Source organism: Acanthaster planci, linkage group LG06 (genome assembly GCF_054643075.1).
Source record: "Acanthaster planci isolate LZ-2023a linkage group LG06, COTS_SCS, whole genome shotgun sequence".
Taxonomy (NCBI): domain Eukaryota; kingdom Metazoa; phylum Echinodermata; class Asteroidea; order Valvatida; family Acanthasteridae; genus Acanthaster; species Acanthaster planci.
The window spans coordinates 723,114-736,177 of NC_141782.1; the positions used below are offsets into that span (position 1 = coordinate 723,114).

General features: G+C 43.4%; 2 protein-coding genes across 2 annotated transcripts; one reads left to right on the top strand and one right to left on the bottom strand.

The window, feature by feature from the left end:
• Positions 1 to 46: 46 nt before the first annotated feature.
• On the top strand, positions 47 to 8,586 carry LOC110974715 (GPI-anchor transamidase component PIGU-like). The gene is made up of 11 exons (XM_022226516.2): positions 47 to 208; positions 815 to 879; positions 1,071 to 1,205; positions 1,530 to 1,633; positions 1,804 to 1,904; positions 2,476 to 2,579; positions 3,043 to 3,203; positions 4,008 to 4,151; positions 4,614 to 4,738; positions 5,461 to 5,603; positions 6,430 to 8,586. Exons 1-11 carry the CDS (start codon positions 79 to 81, stop codon positions 6,541 to 6,543), a joined length of 1,326 nt encoding a protein of 441 aa, XP_022082208.2. The 5' UTR covers positions 47 to 78; the 3' UTR covers positions 6,544 to 8,586.
• Positions 7,208 to 12,975, bottom strand: LOC110974711 (scavenger receptor cysteine-rich domain-containing protein DMBT1-like). The gene is made up of 7 exons (XM_022226511.2): positions 12,145 to 12,975; positions 11,380 to 11,715; positions 11,048 to 11,202; positions 10,368 to 10,551; positions 9,644 to 9,817; positions 9,105 to 9,278; positions 7,208 to 8,383 (listed from the first exon to the last, which is right to left on the bottom strand). Exons 1-7 carry the CDS (start codon positions 12,275 to 12,277, stop codon positions 7,848 to 7,850), a joined length of 1,692 nt encoding a protein of 563 aa, XP_022082203.2. The 5' UTR covers positions 12,278 to 12,975; the 3' UTR covers positions 7,208 to 7,847.
• Between the last annotated feature and the right edge of the window lie 89 nt (positions 12,976 to 13,064).

Consider the following 13,064-nt stretch of genomic DNA (forward strand, 5'->3'; position numbering starts at 1 on the left):
CACTTCAAATTTTGTAGTAAATACAAATTTCTTTAATGTGCAGATTGTGAAAGATTGCAAACAAATGAATGTTTCAAAATGGCGGCGCCCATGCTATTCACGATTTTTCTCGGCGTTGCCGTTAGAATTGTTCTCTTTAACTCTTCCTTGGCTTCGTGGCTAGCAGAAAGAGTAGAAATATCGACGCCTTTAACATCGTGGAAATCAGGTGAGCTAGATTAAATGGCATGATTTAAATAAAAAAATAAAACTGCTCCGTGTACGTATGCATGTACAGTGCCACTGCCTCATGCATGCTGGTACCATAGTATTAGTACACTGGTCATGCTGGTACACTGGTACCATGTGTGTTATCATGCCATGGTTATCCCATATGACCCACAGAACTGTGGGGTCCGACGTCCGCCCCGCTCCCATGGGGTAATCATGGTTATGGCTGTCATGTTTTAAATTTTTTAGTCTAGGTATCTTTTATGTTGAGGGATTTATTGTATATTTGGGGACAGCCTGGTTTTTTGTCATGTTATTCTTGCAAAACTGGTCATGGTAGGGCAACCTTGTCCAAATGTTTACCATGTTTAAAAAGGTAATTTGTAGGGTCCTTTTAATTGGGACTAGTTGTTTGTTATGTGCTTGTCATGTTTTAAGTTGTACTTGATCATCGATAAAGTTGATTTTGAAACCATTGTTTCAACATTAATTTGCAATGGAAATCTTGATATAAGTTGCATGGACTGGAAGCTGGGTTAATTAAGTTGATAAAAAGAGTATAAAGTGTGTAACTGGCTGTTCTATTGTGTGTGTCTATCTACAGTGATAGAAGGAATTACTCTTCTGCAGAATGGCATCTCTCCCTATGCAGGTGATGTATTTCATGAGGTGAGGACTAACTTCATTAACTAACGTTAGTCTAACTAAGGGACTATTATCACTGGATCATGTTTTCTCAACCAGTTGACGCCTTCTTTGTGACATCTCATTTTTCCAGCACTCATTTTTCAGTGGCAATAAGACATGTCAGATATGACAATTCTGGGCACTGACAGAAATTTGGGGTCTGTGTTTTCTAGACACCTTTTGTACTGTACTTCTTCCACCACCTGTTGTCAGCGAGCCCGCGGCTGGTACCTGTCGTCTTTGTTCTACTGGACCTCATTACTGCCTGGCTGCTTTATGCTGGCGCAGGTCACTGCCTGAAGTATCTTGTAAGTTTGCTTGTTGTGAAGTAAAGATGACTGAGATTTCTTACAGGACCGATCGATAGCACCGTACAATAGACCCGTAATGTAGATTGGAATATTGTACCCAGCGCATACAAATGACAACTTACATTACAGGAAAAGAGTTCCTTTGTATTACTTACTTTCTTGTAATGCGTTATATTTCAATTTGGGTATTTCTTGACGTTAAAATTGTTCATGAAACTTTTACCGTCAAATTTATCTCAAGCGGCTGCACCGTGCACTGAGAAATTTAACAAATTACTAGTAATTTGATTACTTAGTACCTACGGTATTCATTGTTTGCAGCTTTTAACTCAGTCAAAGGAGAGTGGGATGTTCTCTAAGGATGCAGACAGGCTGCTCATAAAGAAATCAGATATATACAACTTGCCTAGGCTCGTAGCTTCAATGTGAGTATTTGTAACTGGAATTCCTATCCCTTAGCCCTAGGCATTAATTGTGTACTTCAGTGGTTCTATAGCATTTATATTGTGGCATTTTTTGTGGGTTTGTTTGAATAAGTATCGTTTTGACACTGGTTATTCGTCATCTTGCATATGTTGAATTATTTCATTTCTAGTTACTTGTTGAATCCATACACCGTAGTCACCTGCGTGGGTCAGTCAACCCTTGTCATGACTCACCTAGCAGTCGCTGCAGTCTTTCTGTTTACGACCAGAGGTAGGGCAAACTTTGGATAAGGTCTTTGACCCCCCTCAATGGGGTGAAAAGTAAAACAAAGACAGCAAATGTACTTGAATGCCTTACGTCAACGCCGACAGGATTGGTCTTTTTTTTCACCGATTAAAATTACTACAGCGCACCACAACTACGCGATTCAATAGATCTTTAACATAATGGCATGGTGCTTTGTTTACATGTGCGCTTTCCCTTGGCAGTGAGGTGGGACCCAATCCAAGCCCTCACCGGAGAGAGCGCACCTGTGAACAAAGTGTGACATTATTAATTTTCAGGTCAGTTGTCAATGAATATTTCAATAGAGGCACACCATTGACCTTCAAATGCCCTGTTTAATATTAAGTTTTGGCCTGTCCCAAGGACATACACTGACCACAGCATACATGGACAGACCACAGATAAGATAAGCTGAATACTCGATGTGGTCCGTGCATGTGTATCAGGTTAATGTTAAGGGTTAAATATATGCACAAACTGAAGAGTGCCAAGTATTGAAGTAAAAAAGCCTTTAAACATCTGATGAAGCATATTTCATTTTTGTACTCATGTTCAGGGTACAGACTCGCAGCCGCATTGGCCTTAGCGGCAGCAACGTACCAATCTTTGTACCCAGCCATGATGGTCGTGCCTTGTGCAATGCATCTGGTCAACTTGAAGGTAAATGACCGCAGCTAGCAATCGTGGGTCAGTGATGTAGTCCAGTCCGTTGCAAGCTCTATCACAAGTCCGTTCACAAGGAGCAGGATGAACAAAGACACAGGAGTACTTTTGCCATGGTTTCCTTTGAATAGCTTGGGACTTGACTCAAGAATAAATGGCTCATAACACACCTGTGGGGACATACAATGAACTGGGCTACAACACTGCCACATATTTTTCAGAACCATACATCCATTTTCCTTTCCCCTCTTCTTACATTTTCTTCATATACCCGTAGCTTCTCAAAGTTGGATGTAGTCCTATAAGGGTGAAATTTATTTTCAAAAAATGCGATAACAGATCAGTTCATGATTATGCAAACTGCCACGGGCAAATTAACAATCGCATCCCAAGGGAATCATCACCTTGCTGAGCAGGTGTAACAGCCATTGGTTACCTGTAATATTTCATTCTCTGCTAGGCACAGGCCAGATCGTCCACCGTCTCCTATCTCAGCCCTCCCTCTGTTAAGTCTTACCTGACCACCGCTGTGATGTTTCTGTTCTGGCTTGGCTCCCTGCATGGACTCTCCTTCCTCATGTTGGAGTCTTGGGACTTTCTCTTCTCCACCTACGGCTGCATGTAAGTACCTGTCCTTCCTTTCTCATTTTGGCATGGATTGATGGAAAAATTGTGAAATCTTAAAACTGTACTAGGACCCCCAAAAAGAAATCTTTAATCTCTGGTCAGGGCACGCATCTATTTCAAGCTTGCGCCTCAATTTTCTCTTTTCTCGACAATCTTTTTTTTTCTTTGCGAGAGCTGCAATAGCGCCCTCTATTGCCGCACTTCCTGTACATTTTTGCAGGCAGCTCGATCTTTTACCCAGGGCTATAGATCCCAACGAGATCGATGTTCAGCAATGATAGCAGACCATGGATACAAAGTTGTTTGTTGTCAGCTTATAATCATAATGAAGCTGGTCTAGCCCCATGACTCGATTATGTGTGTCTGCAATTATCTGCGCATTCCAACCCTGGAGAAAGCAAAAAAGAAGCTGCGTTGCCGAATCAATTCTGGAACATCCGTCTGACCAGAGACAAACTATTTTGGGGGGGGGGCAGGCCTAAGAGCCATCCAACCCAAGACAGAGAAACCATGAAGCTACCGGGTCAACCTTTTCAGTGCTGCACATGTCAAGTACACGAATAGAAAAGTCTGGTACCAAAGCTCTATTTCTATACATTCTCTTCACAAGCCATGCCACCAGATCATTGTTGGGTCCATCTTTATCAAAAGTTTGACGGTGGTCAGTCTAGTCTTACGCTTTCAGTTAAATTGCTGAGTTTGACTGTATGGACCGCAAAGACCTACAGCTTTGAATCACACTGACCACAACGGAATGTTTCAATGATATAGTGTGCATTATATCTTTCTTTCTGTCAGACTGATGGTGCCAAACCTGACCCCAAACATGGGACTGTTCTGGTACTTTTTCACTGAGATGTTTGAGCATTTCCGCTACTTTTTCTTGTGGGTCTACCAGATCAATGTCTTCATCTACACGGCTCCATTAGCTATCAAACTGAGGTAAACAATGAGCAGATTTGTAGATTCTGACATGTTGAACAATCAGTAAAAGATATGTGACTGACTGGAGAAAATGCTGCCAACTTTAGGTCTTGATATCGGAGTTGGTAGAGGAGTGAGTGGGTTTTCCAGTGACCACGGGTCACACTTCATGTTGACTCATTCATTCATTTTTCGTATTCAAACAAATCAATTTCTGATGTGGTTAATCTACTTTTGCTTCGATTGTGCTCAGTTGAGTTTGAAATGACCAGAAATCTTGCCTAAGAGCTTTGTTTGTAATTTGCATAAAGAGCATTTTGGCTTTTATAATGTAAAAGGGTTCAGTTCTTTCCAAAAGATTCCTCATATGAAATCAGAAGAGACAGACATTGGTAAAACAATATTCAGCTAACAAAATATCTCTCATCCATTTTTTGAGTTTTTGCTCCATGAAGTCGGATACTTTTTTACCCCAATCAGGAAGCACCCACTCTTCATGATGTACATCCAGTGCATCATCATGGCCATCTTCAAGTCCTACCCAGCATTTGGCGATACCTCCGTCTATCTCGCCCTGCTTCCTGTCTGGTCCCACGCCTTCTACTGTAAGTGGCGGAAGGATACAATACTCACAGTTTGGACCAGACCCAGGGACTTGAGACTCGAAGACTGGAGATCTTTCCACATGATCTTGTTGTCTTCTTTGTCATTTGATCCTCATATACTGTAGATCATTGGTTCCTTGTTCTTTTGCTGTGTCCCTTTTCACAGTTCCAGTGTTTGTTGCTTGACCTGTGTTATACCTCGTCGTGTCCCCCTGCCTGTTGTCTGTTTTCTGTCCGTTCAAGGCTTTTCTGATAAGTTTTTCGTTTGGAAATGTATGCCTACAGTTGGCCTTGTCTTCTCTCCTTACACGATTGTGTTTATATATAACGAGTTTCTTCTTGTTTGATAGAATGTTATTTTAATGTTATTTTAATGTTATTTTAATGTTATTTTATGGCAGCCCCACAGTAAAATGTTTCTTTGCCATCATTGATTGGTTTGACTCTGAAACTTTTTTTTCATCAATACATGCTATTGCAAAGCTTTACATTTTATGACTAATAATTATTTTCTTTAATGTTTCAATGATAACGTATAAATTGTTGTGGCATAAGATCTGATGGTTTACTCAAGATTAAGACTCGTGAATCTGAGAGCTAAGCCAACAGAACACGTCTAATGCTTCACAGAAAGAAATGAATGAGTCAGACAAATCAGTGTCGCTCTTGAACCGTCCTTTGAAGACAAAAGCCATCTTGTTCTTCCATTCTAATCTCTGTAGATCTACGTAACACCTTGGTGGTAGGCGTCATGTTTGTCCTGTCCTCCGTCTTGGCACCCATCCTCTGGCAGCTGTGGATCTACTCGGGCAGTGCCAACGCCAACTTCTTCTTTGCTTTCACACTCGTGTACAACACGGCACAAGTAAGATCGAGTCACGGGTAGGGAGACAGGGGCTGGACCCTGTGAGACAAACCGTCAGAAGATATTAGTGGTTTCCCCACAATTAGTCCAAAGAAGATGGTTTGCAAGGCTTTTTCTGGTAGCAGGATTAGGTCTGGATTGGGTCTTTTATTTCTTAGTAAAATATTCCAGAGTGTCCTCTGAATCCACACAAGGGACATGATCTTGCAGTAATTCTGACAATCAAACATTTTGGCGTCAATCATTTTTTTCCAGACTTGGAGCAATGACCAATTGACGGCCAAGTACATGTACATGTATACCAACTTTCATAGGAAGTACCATTTCCTGGTTTGGGATTTTGACTTGAGGGTCAGGGGTTCGAATCCAGCTGCTGGCTATGAGTTGTGTCCATGGGCAAGCCTCTTTATCCCAGGTGTCAGTCTCCCACTGGCAAAAATAATTGGGAGGGGCATGGGAGGCATGCTTCCCAACTTGAGGCCTGTGACTCCCTCCCACTCGGAAATTAAAGAAGGGGAAAAAAAAACTAGTCCCTGTCCACCTTGGTAAGCATTTTAACTGTGAATGAACCCATTGAGTGCCCCCCTCTAGAATATGAGGGCCTTCAAGTGCCCCCCTGCAAAATGTACCTCAGTTACGCCACTGCTGTCTCCACCTAGGAGCATAAACGGGAAATGACATAAGCTGGAGATTTACCTGGGTTAGACTTCAATCTCTTTCGGTTGGAGATGTATTCCTAGTCGTTAATATCCAGTCAACATCACCAGCCTGATCCACAATGGCTAGGAACAGATTTTTATTTCCCTTGATGCTTCTTAATTCACAGATATTTCTTGCCACCGACGTCCTGTATGCCTTCTTGAAGAGGGAATTTGCTCTCATTCATGGAATGAAGCCAGTCGACAAGGACGGAAATGCTCAGCAGGCAGTACTGCAGTAACCATAAGCCAGACAATGCCTTTGTAGATATTCTGTTGTAGATATTTCCACAAATGCACATCGAAAAAATCCAGAACTGATGGGCATTTTTTTAAATGTCGATTGAGATCCAAAACACTCTAACCATGCACTTGTTTAATACTTTTTGAATTTAAAATAACTAATTGTATTTCCATAAGTTGAGTGGGGAGTTTGTATACCAAGAAACTACAGGAAAAAAAGAATGGTCCTGAATGCATCAATCGTTTCAGTCTAAGTTCAAGATGGGACTGTTTTGAGTGTATCCTGGGAGAATCTCCCTCGAGCAGAAGCACCCCCTCATTGGATAAGAAAGCCATGTTGGTGGGGAGTGTTGGTAGCCATGCGACACTAACACATGCTTTTTATAGTTGTCTGTGAACCAGCGAAGTGCAGTTCCGACCAAGGAGCTGCCATTGCTGGGAAAATTGCGCCCTCTCTTGGTCCAGCTTGGGGCTCAGGGATTCCCAGGTGTGCCAATGAATAATGACTGGCCGCATAATGTAAATGCATACATTTTTACTTGAGCTCAGCAGTTGTCAAGGGCTAATGGTGTTGAGACAAAGTAGATTAATCAAGTAGGAAAATGCAGTGCACATAAAAGAGCCTAGTAGTGTATACGTGTAGGAAAACCAGTCAGGAAAAGGTTACTTGCTCAACTGAAATTGCTTTAATATGAAAAGAATACTTACTTTTCAGATCCTAATTTTGTCAAATATGTCACTGGACGGAAAGTTGTCAGTAGATGGAATTTAGAAATAGGTTACTCTTTCAAAATTAAAATCAACCACACTTCTATTATTCTCAGCAACACCGTTAGACGGAAGGAGTTTGCATAATTCTTTAGAATCATTGTTTTACAAAGAAAAGAAGTTTAAACATCGCTAACTTTGACATTACTATCAAAACCAGGCTTTAAAAATCTGAAGTGTTTAAAACCATTTAAGTTCGGGAGGGCACGTAAGCACACAATAATTAGAGTACGTTCAGGAGATTGTCCGGGAGATTGTCCCGGAGATTGTCCAGTAACGCCAGCACATTGTACCTCAGATTTGTGTAGAGTACCAAGACACAGCTTGTATGTGTCACAGATATCTCAAAAACTGAAATCCACTTCCACATCTCCAGATTCTTCTCTGTATTCGCCTGGAGGTTTTTAGGGGAGAGAAAATTGGAGCCAAGCCACTGTTACTTTTGCGTGGGACTTGACATGCTCCTTGAAAGTTTTGCTCAAAGACTTTGGTAGGTGTCTGGCACGATAGAGTTTGAACGGTATGAAAGACAGAATTAATCCACGGGAGGCATGGGACTGCTGGGAGGTGTACTCGTCGGTTCAAACGAGGACACTGATTCCCCGAGACCATGGCGCCGTTGATACGGGCTGGGCTGCTGTCCAAAGTCGACTGCGTTCGGCAGGAGCGTCGCGTCGTAATCCGGTGCCACCGGCGACGACACGCCATCCGTGCGAGCTTCCGGATAATGGGCCACCGTGGCCTCGTAAGACGGCGGCGGCTCCTGGGGGAGTTCGGGCGGCTTCCAGGGACTGCTGCTGTAGTCCGGCGGCTCCAGGCCGTGCGGTGGCAAGGTCGGGTCGACACGCATCCCGTTGACCAAGAACAAACCGGAGCTGCCCCGTAGCGGGTAGCGGAACGAGTTCGCCGAATCTGGCCGGCTCAGAGCTCGGACCCTGTTGTTCCGATTCGCCGTCAGCGAAATCTTTTGCCGGTAGTGGAGATAGCGGACGATCATCAAAGCGCAGGAGACGATCACACTACACGCTATGATGATTCCTATGATTGAACTCATGGGCAAACTAATGGTGCCTGGTCAAAGAAGAAAGCAGAGAGTCATTCTTAAAATTTCACATCAGGTTGACACATGTCCATTAGTATAGGATACAGTGGAAGTCTGTTATAACAAGGTCCTTGAGACTTTACAAATTACCTCGTTATAATAATTACCTTGTATGATAAGAAATGGAAAAATAAAGACTTGGGACTTAAAATTGTCCTTGTTAGAAACGTGACCATGTATGAACAGTGTTCTTCTCATCCGTGTTCAACTGGATTCAACTTGGATTGTGCAGTTTCCTTCCATTGTCCATCAAGTAATATAAAATCATTTATTAAACCAAGTGGAAAGGAGACTACACTGCGTCATGTTTTGGTTCACTGTTGTTAAAATTGACCTAAAGAACGTAGCAGAGAACAGTAGAGTGCTGTAGGACTAATGTAATACTCAGCTACTCTGTCACAAATTGTGAATGGTGATAAAAAAATCGATTACCGATAATGCTTCCATGGCATTGAGGATAATTGAGACGTGCTCTTTGGGGTACCGCGTCTTTTTTTGAAACGGGTGAAGACGGAGGCATTTATTCGGTCTTTTTATAAGCAGTTTCACGTCATTGTTTTTAATATATCGATTCTTTTTTTGAGCAAGGAAGACGACAGGCGAGGAAGAAGATTGAACAGTGGTCTTCGATGTGTGTAGGTATAGGCCACAAATTGAAAAGTTCGAGAAATACGCTGTTCTTGCTCTTACCTGTTGATGGAGGCGCCGGATCGGGGCTTTCATCGGCACATCTCAGAGTCACATCTTCCGAGTGGACACAGTTATGTTCTCCCCACCCGTTGTGCGAACAGTACGTGAGACGGGACTCACGACCCGTGCAGTGGACGTTGTCTAGGTGAATGGTACCCGTGTGTCTGCCGTAATCTGCAGTAGAAGGATGGGTAAAGCGGTACAGTCACTGTCGGTATGATGATCCGCCTATCTGATGAGGCGGCAAAATAATGCCAATGTTGCTGTACTCGGGAAGACAGAAATCGTTTGAAAGTAATGTACTTGGTTTTACTCAAATTCTTTAGCTTGTGTTAGCGACTATGAAGCCTTTTTATGTTGAATTTTGCATTTTGCCCTTCAAAGACGTGCTTATAATTTTGTACTAAGTCTTAACACGTCACCGAAGAAAGTTTTTTCAACCGTCAAATATCCATTCTCTAGCCCCAATGACTGACGTCCTTTCCTTTCTCTAGCCTCAATGACTGACAGAATTCACTCTGTATTGTGATCATACTTACCAGTGTGGTCCAACGCAAATTCAACCCCGTTGTACCCCAACTCCCTGCAGGCTACCGTGGCTGCATTCTCTGTCCAATCGTCGTCACACACGGTGCCCCAGACACCGAGATGGTAGATCTCTAGCCGGCCGGCCGATGCCGTGCTGCCCCCGGTAAGGCGGAGGTCTCCGTCCGCTATTGGCAGAAAAAAAAGTACGGTGTCCCAAGAGATTTATCTTACGATACTCTGATTCAAACGTCAAATTTTGCATATGATACAATTTAATGAAATGTCTTGAAGGTTTACCTTCAGTTATTAATTTTGTTTGTTTGTTTGTTTACAGATGAGCTAGTTTTCAGATCAAAGTCAGTGCGAACTGGCAGCCTATCAAAATCGTTGAAGGTGCCGCGAAAGGATTCGAACAATCAGGTTATTGGAAGCGTAATTTCCAGCGCGGATGAGCCGAAATGCACGGTGGAAAAACCTACATCGTGCAGCAAAGACACTTTCATAATATTATCGACCAAGCTAAAGTCAGACAGTGTTAATTTGACTGTAGTCAAATCAACCAAACTCCCAAAATCTCCCCAAATGCTTCAGTATATGGTACAACTTTTAAGGAGATGTAAGTTCATTAAAAAGTAGTAAAGACTGGGTTTTGCTTTCCCTAAAAAATCCGCCAAAGTTCGCAGGGAACATTTTTCTCAAATGTTTTACGATCAGAGTTCTCTACGTAGATTTCACCTGGTGTGTCTTCGGAGATGCAGACTACGCCTGCGTCGCAGTCCTGACCGCTGCACTTGTCGTCCAACCAGCCGTCTCGGGCGCACTGGGCTAGATTAGTCTCAATGCCCTGACATCTTAGTCCTGATAAGTACATGGGGCTGGTCAAGTCCGCACCAAACAAAGTCTTGGCGTCGGTGGCCACCTGCAATAGAAACATATTTTGATGGGTTGTTATTTTTTTTAATTAATGGAACGCATGCACACTGCAAAAGCTCTGGTGTCAAAATCAACACTTTTTGATGTTATCAGATGACCACACCATAAGGTGTTACTTTAACACCACTGGTGTTATTAGGGACACCTGTAAGTGTTACAGTGCTCTGGAGTGTGTTAAACGTAACACCAAATAACACCAAAACGTAGAACACCAGTGAAAAGTGTTGATGTAGTCCTGTGATAACACCCGGGGTGTTAAATTTAACACTCCAGTGTTTGCAGTGTATGTGGATGTTGACAAAGAAGCAGAGAGAGGTCTGACGAAACGTTCTAGCATGTTGTTAGAATGTCCAGCGACTTGTTCCAAGGCTACACCTAATCGTCACACACGAAAATGCAGCAGTTTCCATCCTGTAGCTTTGTCATGCAACAGGCACTTATCAACTTTCCCCTTCTGGTAAAGTTTCTACCATCGCCCACACCTGTACACCATCGAAGCCAAGCTGTCCACACGCCACGTTGGCCTCGGCCAGCCCCCAGTGGTCGCTACATATCGTGCCCCACGCCCCACTATAGAAGACCTGAACACGCCCCTCGTAGGAGTTGGAGCTGCCTTCTAAACGGATGGTGACTGCATCTATCGGGAACGAGAAAAGAGGGCAGATCAAAGAACAGTTCAATAAATTCTGGAAAGTCTCAAGTTGGTTATCAACTGTGACTTTTATGATTAAGCTTCGAAGTTTGTGAATTCAAAAATATTTCTATTGTCTGTTTTGCTCATGTGACCAAAACAACCCCGATGGTTAATATATACCTGTCGGTTCATAGGCCTGGCAGACGACACCCGCAGCGGTGTCTCTGAGCGGACAGCCAGAGATCACTCCCCACCCGTCGAATGAACACTTAGCCAGGCTCTCCTCCTCGCCGTCGCACGCAACCCGGTCCATCCAGTACAGACCGCCGCCTGGAGGGAAACTAGTCCCACCCGTGGCGTTCTTGGCCGTACCGTAGCCGAGTTGCCGGCACGCCACGTACGCGTCGTCCATGCCCCACCCGGAGTCGCAGATTCGACCCCACGTGTCGTTCCGGTAAATCTCCACTCGCCCTTGATAGACTGTCGACCCGTTGACCAATCTGATTGAATTCTGGTCTGTATAATAGAGGATAAATTGTAGTCATTATTTATTTAGTCAAACTGAACTTCGATCCAAAAGGGTCGTGCGTCCAATAGAACAACTAATAAGAAAGGTTGAAATTATAACAATCAAACATATGCACGGGAACAGGTCAACTCGTACTTCATTGGATTGCATATCTAAAGACTCCAATGGAATGAATTAATTTCACATGTATGTTTTTCAAAACTTTCCGTTTGAAATCATGATTAAAATAACCTTTTAAGTGTAAAAAGTCCACTTTGGTTTTGGACACTGTCTTGTTCATATCATCCAGTTTGTCTTTCTGACATAATTTTTTTTCTATATAGCAAAGCAAGTAACTCGGTCGCTGCCTCACTTTGTCGGGGACTGGCCCCATATCCAGTAATTGCTACTTTATGAACATCACAAATATTTGTTACCTGTGTTGATTTCTCCAGAAATCAATCCAGAAGCCCAAGCGATTGATAGAGTAACAAACGCCCCCAGTCTCAGGCCACGCGTATTCGACATCATCAAACCCATGATGGCTAGTAACTTACGGCGAGTGTCCATACAGAGCTAAGTCCAGACTGTCGTTTGCACCATTTCGTGAACTATAGTAGACCAGCTATCCGCCTGTCGTTATGCACCTACATAATCATGTATGATTAAGATCGACGGTCACTGCTTAGTAGGCCTACCCAACGAGAAAAGGACCACGCAGAGTTATGTTGAAAAAAATCCTGTATATCACATCCTGTCGATCAACTTTCACGTGCTACTGCGATCTCGAAGTCATTCAGAAGGGGGGTCTTCCTAGCTGTTTTCGATTGACACGAAATCTTTCAGATGCTAGTTCCGTGATAGAGGAAGGCCTTGAACAATGATCTCATGTGTGTAATGATGTTGTAAAACATCCGGCCAAACCGCCAGATCCAGCCGATGCCAAGTTGTAGAGAAGATTTAGATGCGTTGTTTGTTTGGCGTTGTAAATGGTGTTTTCGTCCGACATCAAATCCTTTGTCACTTCTAGTGCAGGAGAGGTTACCTGCCCAAGAGACTTCCTAGAAATTCTCGTATGGTCGCTTTCGACATCAGCTCTAGCATAGAAGATGAACTGTCTGGATTTTTGAAGCCTGCCGACGTGACGTGCATGCGTTTGACTGTGTAGTTGACAAACCGGATCGATACATCTATCATGGCCGCCCGGCCTTGAGAGTTGTGTTCGAGCGATTCGCTTGAGTGAGCCTTTTGTGACAAGCCTGCCATTCCAGGCGACCAGGTAAACACGGATGGTGTTTAGTGGCTGGTTCAATATTTGCTTAGGCCTAAAGCCTTGGCACCAAGCCATGGGGACAGT

Coding starts and splice junctions, on each gene's coding strand:
- LOC110974715 (XM_022226516.2), top strand. CDS start 79: ATGGCGGCGCCCATGCTATTCACGATTTTTCTCGGCGTTGCCGTTAGA. Junction 1,634..1,803: donor CCTAGGCTCGTAGCTTCAAT/GTGAGTATTTGT, acceptor TTTCATTTCTAG/TTACTTGTTGAATCCATACA. Junction 4,739..5,460: donor CTGGTCCCACGCCTTCTACT/GTAAGTGGCGGA, acceptor TAATCTCTGTAG/ATCTACGTAACACCTTGGTG.
- LOC110974711 (XM_022226511.2), bottom strand. CDS start 12,277: ATGGACACTCGCCGTAAGTTACTAGCCATCATGGGTTTGATGATGTCG. Junction 10,552..11,047: donor TTGGCTTCGATGGTGTACAG/GTGTGGGCGATG, acceptor TTTCTATTGCAG/GTGGCCACCGACGCCAAGAC. Junction 8,384..9,104: donor TCCGGCGCCTCCATCAACAG/GTAAGAGCAAGA, acceptor TTCTTTGACCAG/GCACCATTAGTTTGCCCATG.